The 20,014-nt window shown below is 43.2% G+C and overlaps 2 protein-coding genes and 1 non-coding gene across 4 annotated transcripts in view; all 3 read right to left on the reverse strand.

Annotated features, from left to right (window-relative positions):
• Positions 1-3,947, reverse strand: part of LOC145402103 (E3 ubiquitin-protein ligase TRIM23-like) — a 75,317-nt gene extending 71,370 nt beyond the window's left edge. For both annotated transcript variants that reach the window (XM_080274221.1, XM_080274220.1), the window contains exon 1: positions 3,720-3,947. In XM_080274221.1, the coding sequence (XP_080130347.1) occupies positions 3,720-3,818 (99 nt within the window). In that variant the 5' untranslated portion in view covers positions 3,819-3,947. The remainder of the gene's footprint in view (positions 1-3,719) is intronic.
• Positions 3,948-5,227: 1,280 nt separating this feature from the next.
• On the reverse strand, positions 5,228-5,346 carry LOC145402391 (5S ribosomal RNA). The gene has a single exon (XR_013897748.1). It is a non-coding gene; the product is annotated as a 5S ribosomal RNA (ribosomal RNA).
• A 13,418-nt stretch (positions 5,347-18,764) lies between these two features.
• LOC145402106 (uncharacterized) overlaps positions 18,765-20,014 on the reverse strand; it is a 34,226-nt gene continuing 32,976 nt past the window's right edge. The window contains exon 3 of the mRNA XM_080274223.1: positions 18,765-18,901. Within this exon, the coding sequence (XP_080130349.1) occupies positions 18,778-18,901 (124 nt within the window). The 3' untranslated portion in view covers positions 18,765-18,777. The remainder of the gene's footprint in view (positions 18,902-20,014) is intronic.

The following is a 20,014-nucleotide window of genomic DNA, read 5'->3' on the forward strand; positions in this document are numbered from 1 at the left end:
ATATGCCAATACAGGTTAAACCATGTGTGACGCTATGCAACAACATCAGGATACCAAGTGATGAGTTACTCCCAATTATCATGAAAACTGTTCCCCTAATCTATCTCCCAATATTACTGTAGCTATCCAAACCCCAACCCCCGAAACCTAACTTCACCAGCTTAACAATTCAAATCTACTAATCCTATTACTGGAATCTAGCTTAACCAAGCAAGTAACTCCAACATAACCTAACTAAACCTATAGCAGAAATAAGGTATAATCTACTCACCAAAACAAAATATGAAAAATAACTTGTTGGAGCCTGTTATTCTGGGTATATTTCCTATTTACACCCAACTCTATCTATCTATCTATTGCCAGATGCCTCAATCCCATTCGGGGTGGCCACAAACAAATCGCCTCCACGTCGCCCTGTCCCTCGCCATTTCACTGCCCTGCTCCCAACTCACACACCCCCCTCTCATATACCTCTCCACCCCATCCCTCCATCTCATCCTCGGCCTCCCCCTCCCTCCACCTCACTCACATACACTCTCTTCGTCAGTCTTTCACCCTCCAGCCTCTCCACATGGCCAAACCACCTCAGTGTGTTCCTCCTAATGCTTCCTATCACATCCACATCCACACCACAATGTTCCTTTATATCCTCATTTGTCGGCCTGTCTCTCCACGTGACTCCACAGGCTCCTCTTAAAAAACTCATTTCCACTGCTCTCACTCTTGACTTGTGTCCTTCCAACAAAGTCCAAGCTTCACTTCCATACGTTAGAGTTGGTATCACAATACACTCAACCCTCGGCTATCACTCCCAATTGGTCCTGCTATGGCTGCGCTATAGCCGAAACCGTGATAGCCGAATTGAAGAACTTATGGAAATAATTCTAATTGGTGCCATGACCTCAATCTTTACCCCTAAGATACCCATTTTGTACCACATATTAACATACAACAGTCCAAAAATGAGCATGTTTTATGATGTGATCATGATTCTTATAAATACCCCTCACAGTTGATTCACTGATGTTATATTTCTTCCCCACACTTCGCTTGGTCTCTCCATTGTCTATAAGTTTCACATTTCCAGTTTATCTGCATAACTTAGGTTCCTCCTTTTCTTTATTTCCCTGCCATGTGCCGCAGCATTATGTTGGGTGATGGTAGTGGGACAGGGAGGGCCATATCATAAAAAAGGTTATTGTTCTCGCTGTCACTGTTCACGGTCTGAGGGTGGCACTTGAATGGTTTGGCGGGCAGGAGACTCGGTCGGGCGGCCAGTCAGCGCTTGGCTGGCGCTGACGTCACACGACCAATCACGGAGTGAAGCTTTTGTTGGCTGGGCGGAGCACCGGAGCCAGGCCTTCTTGAAAATTTCGAGCATTTCCGGTGCGCAATAGCAGGCATTTAGTGCGTGATAAAGGTATTTGGGTAGTTTTTTATATAGGCATGATAGCGAGATACGCTATAGCGGAACCCGTGATAGCCGAGGGTTGAGTGTACTGTCATGTAGTAACTTTTTCACTTCCATGCTCACTTCCCTGTTTCTTATCACTGCCTTCAAAGAACCAGCAACCCTTCTTCCCTCCTGTACTCTTTCAAGCACTTCACCCTCCAAACCTCCATCCTTACTCATCACACTACCCAAGAACTTAAACGTACCGTACTCACATTTTCCAATTCCTAACCATCCAACCTCGATGTACATTCACTGACTTCACCTCTCTCAAAGACCATCACTCTACTCTTCCCAACATTCACCTTTAGATTCTGTTTCTTACACACTCTCCCAAACTCATCCACCAAGCCCTGCAGCTCCCCTTCGTCTTCACTCAACAACACAGTATCATCTGCAAACAACAGTACAGGGAGTTTCCAAACACTACCATCTCTCACCAGGGCCACTCTAACATTCACTACCCTACCTTGTACCTCTTTTATTACCCCATCCATGTACAGACTGAACACCCATGGAGACATGACACATCCCTGTTTCAACCCAAACTTCAAAGAGAAACATTCACTCAGTTCACCATCCACACGCACTGCACCCATAGCACCATCCCACATACTCTTCACAGCATTCATCAACTTCCCATCTACTCCATATATTCTTAATACTTTCCACAATCCTTGGCTATCCACCCTGTCATATGCTTTCTCCAAATCCATGAAAGTCGCATACAACTTCTTTCCCTTCTCTAGAAACTTCTCCACCTAAGATCTCGGAAGGAATATCTGATCTACACAACCTCTTCTCTTCCTAAAGCCTCCCTGTTCTTCTCCAACTAATTCCTCTGTTCTTTCTCTAACTCTGTCAATGAGTATCCTACTATACACTTTTCCTATTATACTAAGAAGACAAATGCCCCTATGATTACCACACACTTCTTTTTCCCCTTTTCCTTTGTACAAGGGAATAATTATACCTCACTTCCAATCCTCCAGGACTCTACCTTCCTCCCAGGCCAATTTGCACATCTTCCACATCCATTCTACTACTATCTCTCCCCCATACTTCAGCATTTCACCACACACTCCATCAATTCCTGGGGCTTTCCCTAATTTAACTTTCTTCATTGCTTCCACAACTTCTATCCTACTGATTTCTTCCTGTCTTCTCACCTCCTTCCTTCTCCCAGCCACTTATACTCACATTACTTCCATCCTCTATGTTCAACAATTCTTTAAGGTGTTCTCTCCATCTGCTCACTTATTCTCCCTTCTCCACTAGTAATCGACCATTTTTATCTTTTACTCCCCTGCTAATTTCACTTCCGCCCTGTCTTACTCTCATCATCTCTTTCCTGAACATTTTCTTACAGTCCCTCTACTTCACTCACTGACAAGAAAATGGGCTAACTCACCTTATACATTACGCAATTCTAAGCCTTTTTTCTTCTATGGGACTTCCGTCGTAAATCAACCGTTGATGAATTATGCAATATCTATTGTTATTATTTTCAATGGGAGACAGCCATATTTCCCCTGCCGTGGTCAGACAGTTGTGTGTGTTTGTTTGTGCGTTGTGTGGGTGGATAAAGCGCATGCGTCGCACATGATTCGGCCAATCACAAAGCAGGATTTCAAATGCCTCACGCTAGGGCCCGCAGGATTTGAAAGTCAGTTCGTCTCCAGCCATGAACAGTGAAGGCTGCAAAGTTAACTACTTCAGGAACTCTAAACTGGTACGTAAAGGCATTATTTCGTATTTACCGGTTAGGTTAGGTTAGATGAGGTTTGGTTAATGTCATAGGGGGTATGGGAGGTGAAGCCCCCTAGTTAGGAAGCAGGGCCAGGGCTGGGGGGCAAAGCCCCCCAGTTAGAAAACGTGAACTCCCCAAGAAGCTTTAAATTATATTTTTCCAAAGGACTTTAGTGTTTTTCGTTTGAATCTGATACCAGTTTCAGTCAGAAATTGCTCGTTTTTGTGTGTTTCCCTCACCCAAAACCCCGCTTCCCAACAGGTCCCCATTATTCTTGTGGGGGGAGGGACCGCAATAAAAAGTGATTTCCGACAGAAATTATTATTAGATTCAAACGAAAAACACTAAAATCCTTCGGAAAAATATAAGTTTAAGCTTCTTTGGGAGTTGGGTGTAAATACGAAAATTTACCTTATTCTCACCAAGAACAGTGTAGAGGCCTACGCCTGTCGTATTTTTGCCTTTTCTGTACATTAACTGAACAAAGGCCTGTTTACCTGATATAAAATTACTTACATTGTTACCATTCTTGCTGGCTGAAGTCTGTGGAGAATTAAAGGTGTGAAATGATTGTGATCTGGCGGGGGCGGCTGACATGAGGGCCTCGTCTGCCATCACGCCTGTCTCACTGCACTTCTCCCTCTCATACGACCCTGGGGTTTCTTCTCCACGGGACTGGTCGTCGTCTTCTCTGCTCTCCTAACCCTCTTCCCTTTCCCTCCTACCCCCTCATCCTCAGTCTGCCTTTCCCCCACCCACCAACCCACAACCCCATCAGCTGCGCAGACAACAATAACAACTTTAGAACCCTATGAGGCAGAGTATTTTCTTCTCATGTTCAGTATACTATTAAATTATATTTTTAACCACAGTCTGCCATTATATACGTAATATAATAATTCTATTTCAATTTGCTATTTTAAGTGAGAAAATTAATATCAGAGAAGACAGTAGGTACCTTACTTTACAAGACTATACGTCGTTGAAAGTATTGTACGTCATCGACTGGAACGTAAACAAAAGCATGAAGCCTATTGGCTGTCTGTTTAGGAGGGATATGCGACTAAACATAGTCAAGCCCAAGGATAAGAAACACCTTCTTGAACATGAATAAAACATTAACACCTGTAAGTATAGCAATATCAACAACATTACGGAGGATAACTGGAGTTGGTCAATGCTAGGCAGCTGGTATACCAAAGTTGCCGGTGTCGTATGCACGGAGTGACTTTATGCAGGAAGTTACCGTTCCCTTCTGTATTTAGCCTAAATTAATCTAACCTAACCAAACCTAAACTAACCTAACTTTATGCTAGATCAACCTAACTAAATTAAACTAAATTTATTTCACAAAATGACTGATTTCACAATCTGTATAACAGACACCAATACTTAAATGGGGGAGAAAGAGGTCTTTCCAAAAATTATCGTCCAGTGGCCTTAACATCCCACATAATCAAAATATTTGAAAAGATTGTAAGGAACCATGTTGACTACCTAGAGGACCAAACGCTAATAAACAATAGTCAACATGGTTTTTGTAAAGGGAGGTCATGTCACTCAGCTGCTACATCACGATCACCTATTAATCCAACTGGCGGCTGGCAGTAACATTGATGTGGTATTCCTTGATTTTGCCAAGGCCTTTGACAAAGTTGATCATGGAATACTCCACAAGCTGAGAACCTTGGGAATCACTGGTAATCTTGGCATCTGGTTGCATGACTTCTTGACCTCCAGAAGCCAGACTGTCAAAGCAAATGGAGTGTCATCATCAGAAAGACCAGTAGTTAGCAGAGTACCGCAGGGCTCAGTATTGGGGCCACTTCTTTTCCTTGTCTGATGATGCACATTGATGAAGAGATTCAGCACCTTACACTCATCATTTGCTGATGAAACCATTCATTCATTCATTCATTCATTGCCAGACGCCATGTATCTCAGACAGGGTGGCCAAGGGCTTAGAGTTAATTGTTTTACAGGGAGGGGCACTAATCCTCCACCAACCCCACTTGACGTAGGGATGCCAACAGCATCTGGTGTTCCCAGGCGGTCACCCATCCAAGTACTAACCAGACCCAACGTTGCTTAACTTCGCTGATCGAACGGGAAGCGGTGTACTCAACGTGGTATGGCCGTTGGCTGATGAAACAAACCTTAGTAAAAATGTCAAATCACTAGAGGATGTGAAGGAACTACAAAAGGATCTGAATACTGTATATAGCTGGGCAAGGAAAAACAACATGGTCTTTAACAGTGATAAATTTGAGCTGCTCAGATGTGGTCCCTTGGAAAATCTAAAAAGCTCTACGGATATCTACACTGAAGATGGACAAGCCATAAGCACCAGCAGTGAAGTCAAATGCCTGGGAGTTTATCTTAGTGAAGATGGAATTTTTCAGCGCCACATTCAAGAAACAGTAAAGAAAACAAAGTAGCTGGGTGGATACTAAGAACTTTCGGTACAAGAGAAGCGGAATGCCTTGTAATCCTATGGAAGGCACTTGTCCAACCCATCCTGGATTGCTGCATCCAGCTCTGGTCACCCCATAAGGTTGCTGACATTCAAGCCCAAGAATCTGTCCAGCATCTCTTCACATGCCAGATCAGGGGAATGAAGTCACTTGATTATTGGAGCAGGCTAAAATCCCTGAAAATGTACTCTCAGCAGAGAAGGAGAGAGAGATATATGGCCATCTATGTCTGGAAAATCCTGGAGGGACTAGTTCCAAATCCATCAGGAATAGTTCTACATCCAAGTGACCGTGCTGGACAGCAGTGTGCAAGAAGAGCACCACCCAGCCAGGCACCACACAAGATTAAAACCCTCTTAGGATACAGTTTCAACATAAATGGACCAAAAATCTTTAACTGCCTCCCCAAAGAACTGAGAGAAAAAAAGGGCTGCTCGGTAGAGGTCTTCAAGAGAGCTCTGGACAGATTCCTGGGGGAGATACCAGACGAACCTCCTGTCCCTGGTTACACCCAACTCTGCAGGGCAGCCTCAAACTCTATCCTAGACCAACTGGACTTCAAACAAAGGGACACAGGACTGGGGTGCAGTGGTGGACCACCACGACTGTGAGGCCTTGGCCTCTAGACTTCTTCAAGTAATTCAAGTAAGCAATATATATCTGTATATCGACCTATAGTTACCTATAGGTCGATAAGACATCCAGCTATTTCCCTAACACATGTATTTCATAAAATATTGTTGATAAATGGCACAATACTTGAGATAATATGTGGATGCTTTTAGCCAGCAACTAAAAGGGCACTCGGCGCATGCGCACTGAGCAGAACGATAACTTCCAGCATAAGTCGCTCTGTCAATATGACACCGGTAGAATAAGACAAGGATAATAATGAAGAAGGCATCAAGAAAATTCTTCCAACGTATACCATTACCATTTGATGTTTTAACACTGCTAAGGTCTGTATACCGGTGCAATCAAGGTGTGTATAAAGAGAGGTGTCTTCATTCTCATTGAGCTCTGTAGTAACACATTTTGAAAATTACTTTTTTCCCATTGACTTTTTAAGGTTTAATGGTAGATTAATCTATCTATCTATCTATCTATAGCCCGACGCCCTAATCCCGCAAAGGGTGGCCGCAGACAAAACGCCTCCAAGTCGCTCTGTCACCCACCATTTGACTACCCTCCCCCCAACTCACCCCCCCCTCCCTCATATACTTCTCAACTCCATCCCTCCACCTCATCCTCGGTCTACCTCTCCCTCTCCCTCCCTCCACCTCACCTACATACACCCTCTTAGTCAGTCTTTCATTCTCCATTCTCTTCACATGTCCAAACCACCTCAGTGTATTTCTCCTAATCTTCTCAACCACATCCACATCCACCCCACAGCGTTCCTTCACTTCTTCATTCGTCAACCTGTCCCTCCATGTCACTCCACATGCTCCTCTCAAGTAACTCATTTCCACTGCTCTCACTCTTGACTTGTTCCCCTCTTGCAAGGTTCATGCCTCGCTTCCATACGTCAGAGTAGGGATCACAATACTATCATGCAGTGACTTCTTAACTTCCATACTCACCTCCCTATTTCTCATCACTGCTTTCAGTGTACCAACAACCTTCCTTCCCTGCTGTACCTTTTCACGCACTTCATCCCCCAAAGTTCCATCCTTACTTATCACACTACCCAAGTACTTGAATGCACTCACATTCTCCATATCCTCACCATCCAACCTCACTGCACACTCTGTGACTTCATTCCTTTCAAACACCATAACTTTACTTTTGTTTACATTAACTTTCAGATTCCTCCTCCTACACACTGTCCCAAATTCATTCACCAAACCTTGCAACTCCCATTCATCTTCACTCAACAGTACTGTATCATCAGCAAACAGCAACACCGGAAGCTTCCAAATCTCACCCTCATTCATTAGAGCCACCCCCACATCCACTGCCCTACCCTGCACCTCCTTTACAACCCCATCCATGTATATATTAAACAGCCATGGAGACATCACACAACCCTGTTTCAGTCCCACATTGAGATCAAAGAACTCACTCAGCTCACCATCCACTCGCACCGTAGCCCTAGCTCCCTCGTACATACTCTTCACAGCACTCAACAATTTCCCCTCCACTCCATATATTCTTAATACCTTCCACATACCTTGCCTATCTATTCTGTCATAAGCTTTCTCCAAGTCCATGAAGGCAGCATACACTTTCCTTCCCTTCTCTAGATACTTCTCCACTAAACATCTTAGAACAAATATCTGATCTACACACCCTTTTCCCTTCCTAAATCCCCCTTCTTCTTCGCCAACTAGCTCCTCTGTCATATGCCTAACCCTATCAATGAGTATTCTACCATATATTTTAACAGTCACACTAAGTAGGCAAATACCCCTATGGTTACCACATACTTCTCTCTCTCCTTTTCCTTTGTATAAAGGAACAATTATACCTGATTTCCAGTCCTCTGGAACCCTTCCCTCTTCCCAAGCCAATCTACACAACTTCCATATCCACTCCACAACAATCTCACCCCCATACTTAAGCATTTCACCACACACTCCATCAATTCCTGGGGCCTTTCCCAACTTAATCTTCTTCGTCGCTTCCACTACTTCCGCCCTACTGATCTCTTCCTCCCTCCTCTCATCTCTTCTTCTCCCAGCCATTCCCCAACCACTTATACTCGCACTGCTTTCACTCTCTACATTCAACAAATCCTCAAAGTGCTCCTTCCATCTCCTCAATTTCTCTCTCTTCTCCACCAACAATCTATTATTCCTATCTTTCACTCCCCTACTATTTCCCCTTTCACACTGCCTTAATTTCTTTACCTCCTTCCAAATCAATTTCTTACTCTCCCTCCATTTCACACTCAGATTCCTCCCAAACTCTTCATCCACTTTCTTTTTACTCTCCTTCACCAGTCTCTTAACCTCCCTTCTCCTGCTCACATATACCTCTCTCTTCTCTCTCTCATCTTCTCCCCTACCTCTACTCGCTAACCATTCACTATATGCCTTCTTCTTTTGTTCCACAGCTTGTTTCACCTCATCATTCCACCATGCTGTCCCTTGCACACCCTTGCATCTCCTCCTCACACCACAAACCGCCTCACACGCTGCGCCTATCTCTTCCGTGGTAGATTAAACACTTCGTTATTCCTGATACTTTTATTAACACCAAATAAATAATAACAGTAATTCTCTATATAGCAGTATGTGGCAGTCCCATCTGTGTCCTGATTGGCTAGCTAATATGATGTCACTAGCTCCGCCCCCTTACCACACGTGTCCTGCCGGGAAAGCGGTTTTTTTGCATTTACGATCTACATATTTGTTGCAGTTTTGTGTTGTGCTGTTGCTACATTCAGAGTTAATTCGAGAAAGAGAAAGAAGTTTGCATCTTTTTATGTTTTTCCGCGAAACCAACATGAAAGTGGCTATAGATGCCTGCAAAAGAAAAGATCTATCACACGTCAAGCAAGTCAAACCATGGCATTTCATTTGCTCATGCCTTTTCCCCCCAAGTGTTTTAACTTTCACCTGTCATGTAACAATGTCAAGCTCTCTTTAAAGCACAGTTTGTGCTCTGCCTTAAATCTACCAGGACTAGGAAACAACATTCGCAATCCTGTGTCGTATGAGGATCACATAAAGTAAGTATTTTACCAATGCTGACTTTTTGCTTTCAGAACATTAGATTTTTATTGGAAATAAGGGATTTAAGCTTTCGGTACCTTTTCAGTTATCCATTAAGTGATGCTATGATAATACTTCTTTTAGTTTCAGCATTACTTGATAGTTTTCTAGATTTTGCTGTCATTGCTGTGGAAGTGCAGTATTTTCATCAGACTAGATTATTGCTTTCATTGCACAGAATGAGCTACTGAATATACAGGTTGTTTAGCAAGTTTTGTCATTAATGTATGAAATAATGTACTTATGGAATATTACATTAGTTTTCTAATATATTTAAGTTTTCTTTGTTTACACGATAGTTTTTTATGAATAACAGTACGGAAGAATTGTGTATGACTTGCAAAAAAACATGTGTTAATAGAACTTTTTTTTTTTTTTTTTTGGCTTAGAAAGTCTTGAATAATCATAACCAGTTGCTAATGACAAACTCGCTGGACACCCTGTATAGTAACATGGATTTGCTACTGTGTAATTAACAGCAGTTGGTTTTGTCATTTAAATTCTTATATAATCAAGGTTCATATCAGTAATGCCTTAGCCTTTGTCTTCCTTATCGCGAAGTTTGACAAGATAAAGTCTTTCAGATTACGCTTCGTATTTATTACATTAAGGCATGACCATTGGGCATGTTGGAGTGAGGATTATTTAGGACGTTTTTCTCCCCCTTAGTTTCGGTTGGTTTTGTTTTTAAGCATACCAGATTACTATAGGTTCCTAAACTGGGTATTAACTTTGCTAATATAAGCGCAGTATCAGTTTTATGCCAGGTTTTTTGCCCAGGAAGCTACCGGCATTTTATACCTGTGTGTGTGTACAGATAGGCTGTGGTAAGGGGGCGTGGCCAGGGCGGCCTGAGCAAAAGTTGCCAAGTCAATTTCCTTGGGCCCCACATGCACAAACCTCTCTTTATACTCGCCTTGGGTGCAATATGCACAGAGTGACTTTATGCAGGAAGTTACCGTTCCCTTCTCTATTTAGCCTAAATTAATCTAACCTAACCAAACCTAAACTCACCTAACCTAACCTTATCCTAGATCAACCTAACCTAAATAAACCTAAATTAAACTAACCATACTTCACGAAATGACTGATTTCACAGTCTGCCTGTAACATACGTGTATATTTATTTATATATATCTATATATCGACCTGTAGTTACATACAGGTCGAGAAGACATCCGGCTATCTCCATGACACATATATTTCATAAACTGTTGTTGATAAATGGTACAATACTTGAGATTACATGCAAATACCTTTAGCACAGCAACTAAAAGGGCACTTGGTGCATGCGCACTTAGTGGAACAGAAACTTCCTGCATAAAGTCACTTTGTGCATAAGACACTGGTCATTAAGGTCACCAAGTAAGATGGTTCTTCAAACATACAGGCAGGAAGTGACACATCATGAAAGCAGCTAGCTTGAACACACATATTCTTAATATAAACAAGTAGATCATCAAGATGCAGGCACACAGTTATATATCGTGTTTCATTTTGAACATGTTTTCAAGGAATGTAATGTGACATAATATTCGCTGACTTAACATACATTGCCAAGCCCCTTGAGCTACCTTCCTCCTGATCAAAGGTGAAAGCATTGTAAACTCTAGATGTGGCATATCACATCCTATCACCTGTAGGATGACTGAGTTTGGGTTATGTACTATAACGTAAGAAGGTAGGTCAGTAAGTCTGGTTTGCAAGCCATTGACATTCCAGGTCAGAAAGTTATAAGTGAAGCTAGCCATTGGAAGGCAATTTCTCCCTAAACTTCCCCAGTATAGTTATAACTCATGCCAGCTCAGGGTGTAGTCATCAATCCTACCTTCAATAATCTTGTCAACCCAAGTGTGGAAAGTTATCAGAGTCTTCCTCTTTGCTCTGCTTTGCGCAAGTCTCCTCCTTGTTCATGTGTCCATTTACAGGCTCTTCTCTGGAGTGGAACCCCTAGCAGTTTCGCACATAACTACAGAAGTTTCTCTTTTTAAGCCAGACTCGATAATATAGTCCTCCTGTTGCTGCAACTGCATCTTAACTTGCTGGAGACTCAGGGAAAGGTCTTTAACAGTCAGATGAAGATCCCTAAGGACGTCCTGTATATTGTTTTTGAGCTGGCTGTAATTGCAACCTGGAGACTGACTTGCCAGGGATTCAGCTGGTCATACTGGTGGCTGAGTGCACAGATGCAGCAGTAGACTTGGTACTTTCCCCAGCTGTGGGAAGTCTGAAGCCTGTAAACAGACCTCTCAGACATTTGTTGTGGTGGCAGTTGTGGTTGTGCTACTGGGGCCTGGTCTGCAGTGTGTCATGGTGCCAGGATCAACTGTGGTTTGGGAAGGGGAGACATGGATGAGTGGGCCTTATGTTCCCTTCCACAGCTGCAACACTTGGGTGTGAAATTTTTGCATCTTTTGATGTTTTCCTCAACAGATGTTTGCATTGTGCTCCCCGACGCAAAAATGACACCTGTGTGCTGCACTACACTTCAGTGCCAGGTGTCCCAACCTGCTACAGTGGTAGCAGAGATCAGCCTCCAAAACAGCATGCATCCTTCCAATATCCCATGATGTGATGAATACAGTGGGATCACCCAATATGCGAGAATATGGTCAACAAACTATGCCTCATATTGGAAATTTCTCATATTAGAGACCATTGAATCAATAGAAATAAATGTATATGGTCAACACCTCACCCTGTCTTTGTCATTTAACAGTACTTCCCCATTATTGACTATCATTTTAAGAAAGATTTTCGCTCAAAGAAAGATAATAGAACTGTGAATGTACTGTGCCAGGTAGCACTCCATTTTAATAACTGAGGGGATAGCAATCTTACTGCACCCATCTACTCGCTAAGCCCCATAAGTCTTGACAGTTCATAAAATTTGCCTTATGTCCTTGAAAATGTTCCTCATTGTTGATTCACCTAAGCCATGTTCACGTCCAATGTTTGAGTTCCTTTTACCTTGCTTATTCAACTCTGTAACCTTCATTTTCAGCTCCAAAGTGATCCTCTTATTACTGGATTGAAGCGGTGGGGCCATGATGTAACAGGTGAGCAAGAGCAGTTCTTGTACAGTGCTGAAAACACCATAGTGTACGATCATGGCATAGGCAGACACAGACTGAGAGTCTTGAGACTTGGCTTGGGAGATGCCATGAGGGAGGGAAAGGACGGGAAAATGACCAGCCATCTGGTGGTGGCTTCATATAGTACAATTTTGAGTTGGAACGCCGTTTTTCCCGTGCATTCAGACAGTGGATTCACATTTTAGAATCTCATTTCACATATTAAAACATCTATTTTTTTTTCCTGAGTCAGACTTGCATATTAGATGTTTCGCATATTGAGACTCCACATATTTGGAGGCCCCACTGTTCTGTCTGGAATCTCCACTGATAACAGAGCAATAAGCTGTACCTTTACCAACCATACCTCTCTTCATCCACAGGACATTTTCAGGAATTTCAAGATCCTACATCACCCAATAGACAGGAACATTATGAATAATAATCTCTTCTGGCAATGCCATTATACCACTGCTTTCCACAACATGACCACTTTTCACTGTCACATGTGGATGAGTCATGTTCCGCTACCAAACCCATTTGTGGACATCCACGCTTACCTTCACTGTCCAAATTCCAGAGTCTCCTTTTTTGCTATATACAGTAGTTTATCCCTGGTTGTCTGAGTAGTTTGCATCATCTGCTATCTTGAACCCCGCAGTCAAAACAAAAACTATATTTAGAATTGTTATGATTATTTTACTGCCTTTAGTAAACTTTGTATAATCTCTTGTTATATGAATCTTATTTGTTATTTTATTTGTGTGAGAAAATTTTCAGATATAATGACATGTAACTAAGGCTATACAGTATATATTGTAGCTAGGTAGTTAAAACTATGCTGGAGTGTTATTTGAAGTTTCTGCTTACATGAGAGACCCATGCTTATTGGAAAGACTTATACAGTAAACTCTTGCCTTACTGTACCCAGCTAGACTGAATATCAAATTTAACAAACACTTTAAGGACCCCCGGACAAACCGTTGTACATATCGGATACCGTCTGGTAAATGGGAAAAACCACATGGGCCTACCGGACAACTCTTGGCCCTTTGGGCACTATTTTCCATTTAACATATACTGTCCATTTCCTAGGGTGTATGACACAGGCCTACCAGATCGCTTCACCCATTCTGGGTGACTCAGAAGACAGTTACCAATGCTGGCGCGGTTTTTCTCAGACGCTTGGGATGATCATAAAGAAGTGCTATGACTATCTATCTATCTACTGCCAGACGCCTCAATCCCATTTGGGGTGGCCACAAACAAATCGCCTCCAAGTCGCCCTGTCCCCCGCCATTTCACTGCCCTGCTCCCAACTCACACCCCCCTCTCTCATATACCTCTCCACCCCATCCCTCCATCTCATCCTCGGCCTCCCCCTCCCTCTTCCCCCCTCCATCTCACTCACATACACTCTCTTCGTCAGTCTTTCACCCTCCATCCTCTCCACATGGCCAAACCACCTCAGTGTGTTCCTCATAACGCTTCCTATCACATCCACATCCACACCACAACGCTCCTTTATATCCTCATTCGTCAGCCTGTCTCTCCATGTGACTCCACTGGCTCCTCTTAAATAACTCATTTCCACTGCTCTCACTCTTGACTTGTGTCATTCCAACAGTGTCCAAGCTTCACTTCCATACGTTAGAGTTGGTATCACAATACTGTCATGTAGTAACTTTTTCACTTCCATGCTCACTTCCCTGTTTCTTATCACTGCTTTCAAAGAACCAGCAACCTTTCTTTTCTGCTGTACCCTTTCATGCACTTCACCCTCCAAACCTCCATGCTTACTCATCACACTACCCAAGTACTTAAACATACTCACATTATCCAATTCCTTACCATCCAACCCTGCTGTACATTCACTGACTTCACCTCTCTCTAAGACCATCACTTTACTCTTCCCTACATTCACCTTTAGATTCCGTTTCTTACACACTCTCCCAAACTCATCCACCAAGCCTTGCAGCTCCCCTTCGTCTTCACTCAACAACACAGTATCATCTGCAAACAACAGTACAGGGAGTTTCCAAACACTATCCTCTCTCACCAGGGTTACTCCAACATCCACTACCCTACCTTGTACCTCTTTTATTACCCCATCCATGTACAGATTGAACAACCATGGAGACATGACACATCCCTGTTTCAACCCAACTTTCAAAGAGAATAATTCACTTAGTTCACCATCTACACGCACTGCAGCCTTCGCACATATCGTACATACTCTTCACAGCATTCAACAACTTCCCATCTACTCCATATATTCTTAATACTTTCCACAATCCTTGTCTATCCATCCTGTCATATGCTTTCTCCAAATCCATGAAAGCCGCGTACAACTTCTTTCCCTTCTCTAGAAACTTTTCCACTAAAGATCTAAGAATGAATATCTGATATACACAACCTCTTCCCTTCCTAAAGCCTCCATGTTCTTCTCCAAATTGTAGAGGACAGGGCATCATGGAGGCGATTTGTTTGTGATCACCCCGTATTGGATTAATACGTTTGTCAGTAGATAGATAGATTTTGGTTTTCCATAAATGTCAGTGGTATAATGCAGTGTTGGTGAGAAATCAAACCATAGCAACAAAAACCCTTTAATCTTTCAGCTGTTATTGTATATTGTCCCTGAAGTTAAATATCTCCATGTACTCTACACCAGTTGTAATTTCTTATCTTCCACCTTCCTTTTGTTTTAATAAATGTACACTTCCATTTTCCAATAGCCTTATCTCCATTTTCCCTTGTACATTAATTTTGATCTAATTGTCACTTTTTCTTCATGTATAAGTTAAACTGTCCACTTATATCCATTACATCAAATATTGCACTCATATTTAAAACTCTCACTCTCTTTCTCTGTCTCTGTCTCTGTCTCTCTATACAGTAGAAGTCCATTAATCCGAACACTAATAATTCGAAAATCCCAATAATCCGAAATTTTGAAGAAGGCTGACAAAAACTCCAAAAGTTAAAAAAATCAAAATTAAAACATTCAAACTGGGCTCCAAATGCACCGAAGTGCTGAGCGGTGTGGTCATGGAAGTTTCATGGAAGGAAGCTTCTGTATGCTTTGATGAAATGGTGCATTTCGTTGAACAAAATAATCATTACAATGGGGCTGAGGTGATCAATTTCCATATTTTGCGAAACGCTACAAGAAATGTGCGCAGGCTGTCAGTCAGGCTGATATCCGTGACTGGCTGAAGTGCATGAGCAACCAGGCAGGTAAATCCACTGATGGTTTCAGGACAATTTGCCATCACAACAATAACAAGACAATTCGCTGTCAGGACAATTTGCACCCTGGACGATTCCCTGTTATTCTATAAATATACTTATTTAAAATGCCCGCCACCGGACCACCCACCCCGCCACCCCCCACCCCACCACCGTGCCGCTACCACACCACCACCCCAGGAGGACACAACGGTGGGGCTAGTGACCCAGGTCAAGAGGGTCACCGGGACACTACTGTCCTGAGTCCCTTTTCCCCGCAACTACCCCAACACCAGGTGACCAGAAAACGCCAACGACCTTGCGGGCGGGACAACCATCGCCAGAATTGGGGTGGGACTGAACAAGTTTCAGTCCCAAGTAATGTCTTGGCGACGGCCATTGTTACAACCTCAAGGGCAGGAGGCCCAAGGCTACGGCCAGACATGTGCACCAGGGCGGTTGTGCCCTTAGCCACTCCATGGGCAAGAGGCCAAAGGCTATGGCCAGAAGTGTGCACCAGGGCGGCTGTGCCCTTAGCCACTCCAAGGGCAAGAGGCCCAAGGCTACGGCCAGAAGTGTGCACCAGGGCGAGGGGGCCCTTAGCCACTCCAAGGGCAGGAGGCCCAAGACTACAGCCAGAGGTGTGCACCAGGGTGAGAGGACCCTTAGCCACGGCTGTAGAAAACCCAGGAAAAGAGTCGCCTCTGTGCTTCCCTCCCCACGTATCGGAGAGGACACAGACTCCGTGAATCCTTTTCCTACCTTGTACCCCTGTGGGAACCCTTCGTCACCATGCAGAGTGTTGCCCTGGAGGTGTCGCCAGAGTGGTGGCAAGGCCCGAAACCGGGCCTACCTCCCACGCCTGGGAAATCTCTGTTCTTTCCAGACACCAGACAGAGACGAGGCCGCAGCCCAACCCTGTCGGCGCCTCTCCCAGCAGGCTACCACAACCCCAGGACCCCCAGGCGTGACCAGCATACTACAGACGAGGGTAACCCAGGCTCCCTCACCCTGCGGAGCCGTAGACGACAGGCCCGCCTCCTCCAGCTGTTTGGCCCCAGTCCCGAGGGCCACCTTTCAGGTCGAGGCCCCCAGACAGGAGGGCCTCCTTGCACCCCACCAACGAGGCCCCAAGGCGAGGGCCACCTCTCAGGTCGAGGCCCCCAAACAGGAGGGCCTCCCTGCACCCCACCAACGAGGCCCCAAGACAAGGGCCTCCTCTCAGGTCGAGGCCCCCCAGACAGGAGGGCCTCCATGCACCTCACCGACGACCAGGACCCAGGCAGTAACTCCCCTGCGGGTAGTGTGTTAAAGTGTGTTGCCTCTTGCAGGCAGAGTCCCACTAGGGCCCTCTCCTCACGCCCCGACGACAGAGTGTACCCCACCCAGGAAACACGGGTAAATAAGTGACGCCCCTCGTACCGAGAACAAACCAGGGGAAAGAACAGTGAACAGTGACTGAGTAAAGACCAGTGTAAAACCAGTGACAGTTGCTATTAGTCTAAAAGAACTCAATACCCGGCAGAACAGAAAATTACTTGAACCCCCAGTAAGAGAATTTAGAGTAATTGTACGAAGCCCCAAGTAAAAGAACTTTCAGTGACTGTGAATGGAGACTATGGTGCGCGGGAGAATCAAAAGCCTGTGTGAAGTGCCACCGCGACTAAGTGAATGCGTCAAGCGTCGCGATCAGCACCCTGTCTTATTTATAGTAGTATTTCCCCCAAGGACTCTTAATCTTGTTTATTCCCCTTGTTTCCAATTGAGTATATGTTTTGCCTTCAAGTGAAATACGGGTATCCACATACATCATTCAGGACATTAGTGTACATGTATCATATCGTGTATTAAGTGTAACTGTATCTTGTGGTGTCAAAGTCTAACTCTGTGTCCCTGTCTCCTGTATCTTAAATATCACTCTGTGTTATATTGTAACGGTGTAGAATTAAGGCAATAGATGTGTTAAGGTATACTGCCTGGTTTTTATGTCCTGTTCCTTTGTTGGTGCTTTACTTCCGGTCCGGAAAGAGGACCCCGCTCAGTCGCTAGTGTTTTTAGGACGAGAAGTCGACCTAAAAACACTCAGCATAACATTATTATTGATTAATTGATACTTTAATAACTAATTTTCAGGAGGATCAATCAAAGTCTATATTCATTCAATAGCGTAGGCTTTGGATATCATTTATAAGTTGCACTTTTATACAATAATTAACTTGTTTCTACCTTGCTGTAGTTGACTTTGAATTATATTCTAGTGTTACCCATAGCTGTCTTCATTAATTTCCATTGGGACTGCAACATCCTGGGTATATTTTAAAGTGACTTTGAGGAGGTACAAGTATTAGAAAACTAGTGTACTTGCTAAATAAACTGGTGTGTAAATAAATGAAGGGGAATTGTCCATATTTTGATGGCAAATTGTTTGATAGTGAATTGTGCTTTTACAATACTGTACGTGCATATTATTAACACTGGACTTACTCTCTCTAATTGGATTTACCTGCCTGCAACTGCTGTTTTCAACACAGTGCATTACTGGTGAGTTAAACAACCCATAACATCTCATAATTTACCAGTTACAGTTTGTGTCTTCAGTAATACATTATTAAATAAAAAAAAAATGTGTAATACGTAATGTTAATATGTGCCATATTGTATTATGAATGAATGAAAAGTGATCCATTTGGTAAAATTTCAGTTTAAGCCTGGAATTAAGTGTCTTAGGGGTCCCACCCCAAAATCCGAAAAATCTGAAAGTCTGAATGATTCTTAGTCCACTGCCATTCGGATTAATGGACATTTACTGTATATATATATATATATATATATATATATATATATATATATATATATATTATATATATACACACACACACACACACACACACACACACACACACACACACACTCCCTTACTTTTAACTTCCCTCTTCTTTCCTTTTGTTTTCCTTTTGTCTTCTTTTCTTTTCCCTTGGGTCTATCAGATCTCATGAGTCTTTGTACTTTTTCATTCTTTGTTAGTGTAAGGTTTTCCAGAGTGAGGAAGTTATTGCATCTCTCTCTCTCTCTCTCTCTACCTCCTAAGATAACCCTCCACTGGCTTAAAAACAGAATATTTGTAGAGTTTCTTCCCTCCATAACCGTACAGGAGCTCTCCGTTGCCATGGTGATCGTAGAAGGGATAACGATAGCGCGGTCTGAGGAAGAGAACAGATATGTAAATCCAAAGAGCTTAAAATACCATGTAAACAAAGACTGCACATCACCACCTATGCATTTCAAATAACTGTTGCTGAGCATGTAAGCCAAATGAAGTAGAAGTTACATCCTAACTACCTGCACGTACCCACACTTAGGTCCGCTGCCAGTTTAAATTTAACCCCTTCACTACGGTTGAGCATTCTACAACCAGTTTTATTCAACTTAGGGAGGGACCTGTTGCAGTGAAGAGAGTGACGGATATTTCCAGCCAGCCCAGTTCGAATAATCTCATCTAAATAAAACTTTGATAGTAGCAAGGATAAAATATTAAAATTGTTATCCTGGATTTAGAGTTAAATTTGCAATATTACTGAAGAATTTTCAAGGGTAACCGTTATGCTGAGTGTTTTTAGGTCGACTTCTCGTCCTAAAAACACTAGCGACTGAGCGGGATCCTCTTTCCGGACCGGAAGTAAAGCACCCACAAAGGAACAGGACATAAAAACCAGGCAGTATACCTTAACACATCTATTGCCTTAATTCTACACTGTTACAATACAACACAGAGTGATATTTGATATACAGGAGACAGGGACACAGAGTTAGCCTTTGACACCACAATGCACAGTCACACTTAACACACGGTATAATGCATGTACACTAATGTTATGAACTATATGTATCGATACCCGTATTTCATCTTTAGGGAGAATATATATTTAGTTGGATGCAAGGGGAATGAACAAGATTAAGAGTCCGTGGGGGGAATGCTACTATAAATAGGACAGGGTGCGGATCGCGACACTTGATCTAGTAACTTAGTCGCAGCGGCACTTATACACAGACTTTTGACTCGCCTGCGCACCCTAGTCTCCGTTCACAGTTACTGAAAGTTCTTTTATTTGGGACTCGCACAATTACTATAAGTTCTCTTACCGAGGGTTTAAGTTATTTTCTGTTCTGCCGGGTATCAGGTTCTTATAGACTAATAGTAACTGTCACTGGCTTTACACTGGTCTTCACTCGGCCACTGTTCACTGTTATTTCCCTTGGTTTGTTCTCGGTACAAGGGGTGTCACCATTTACCCGTGTTTCCTGGGTAGAGATCA

Source organism: Coenobita brevimanus, chromosome 57 (genome assembly GCF_032717465.1).
Source record: "Coenobita brevimanus isolate Jiangsu-jjx chromosome 57, ASM3271746v2, whole genome shotgun sequence".
In the NCBI taxonomy this organism is placed as follows: Eukaryota; Metazoa; Arthropoda; class Malacostraca; order Decapoda; family Coenobitidae; genus Coenobita; species Coenobita brevimanus.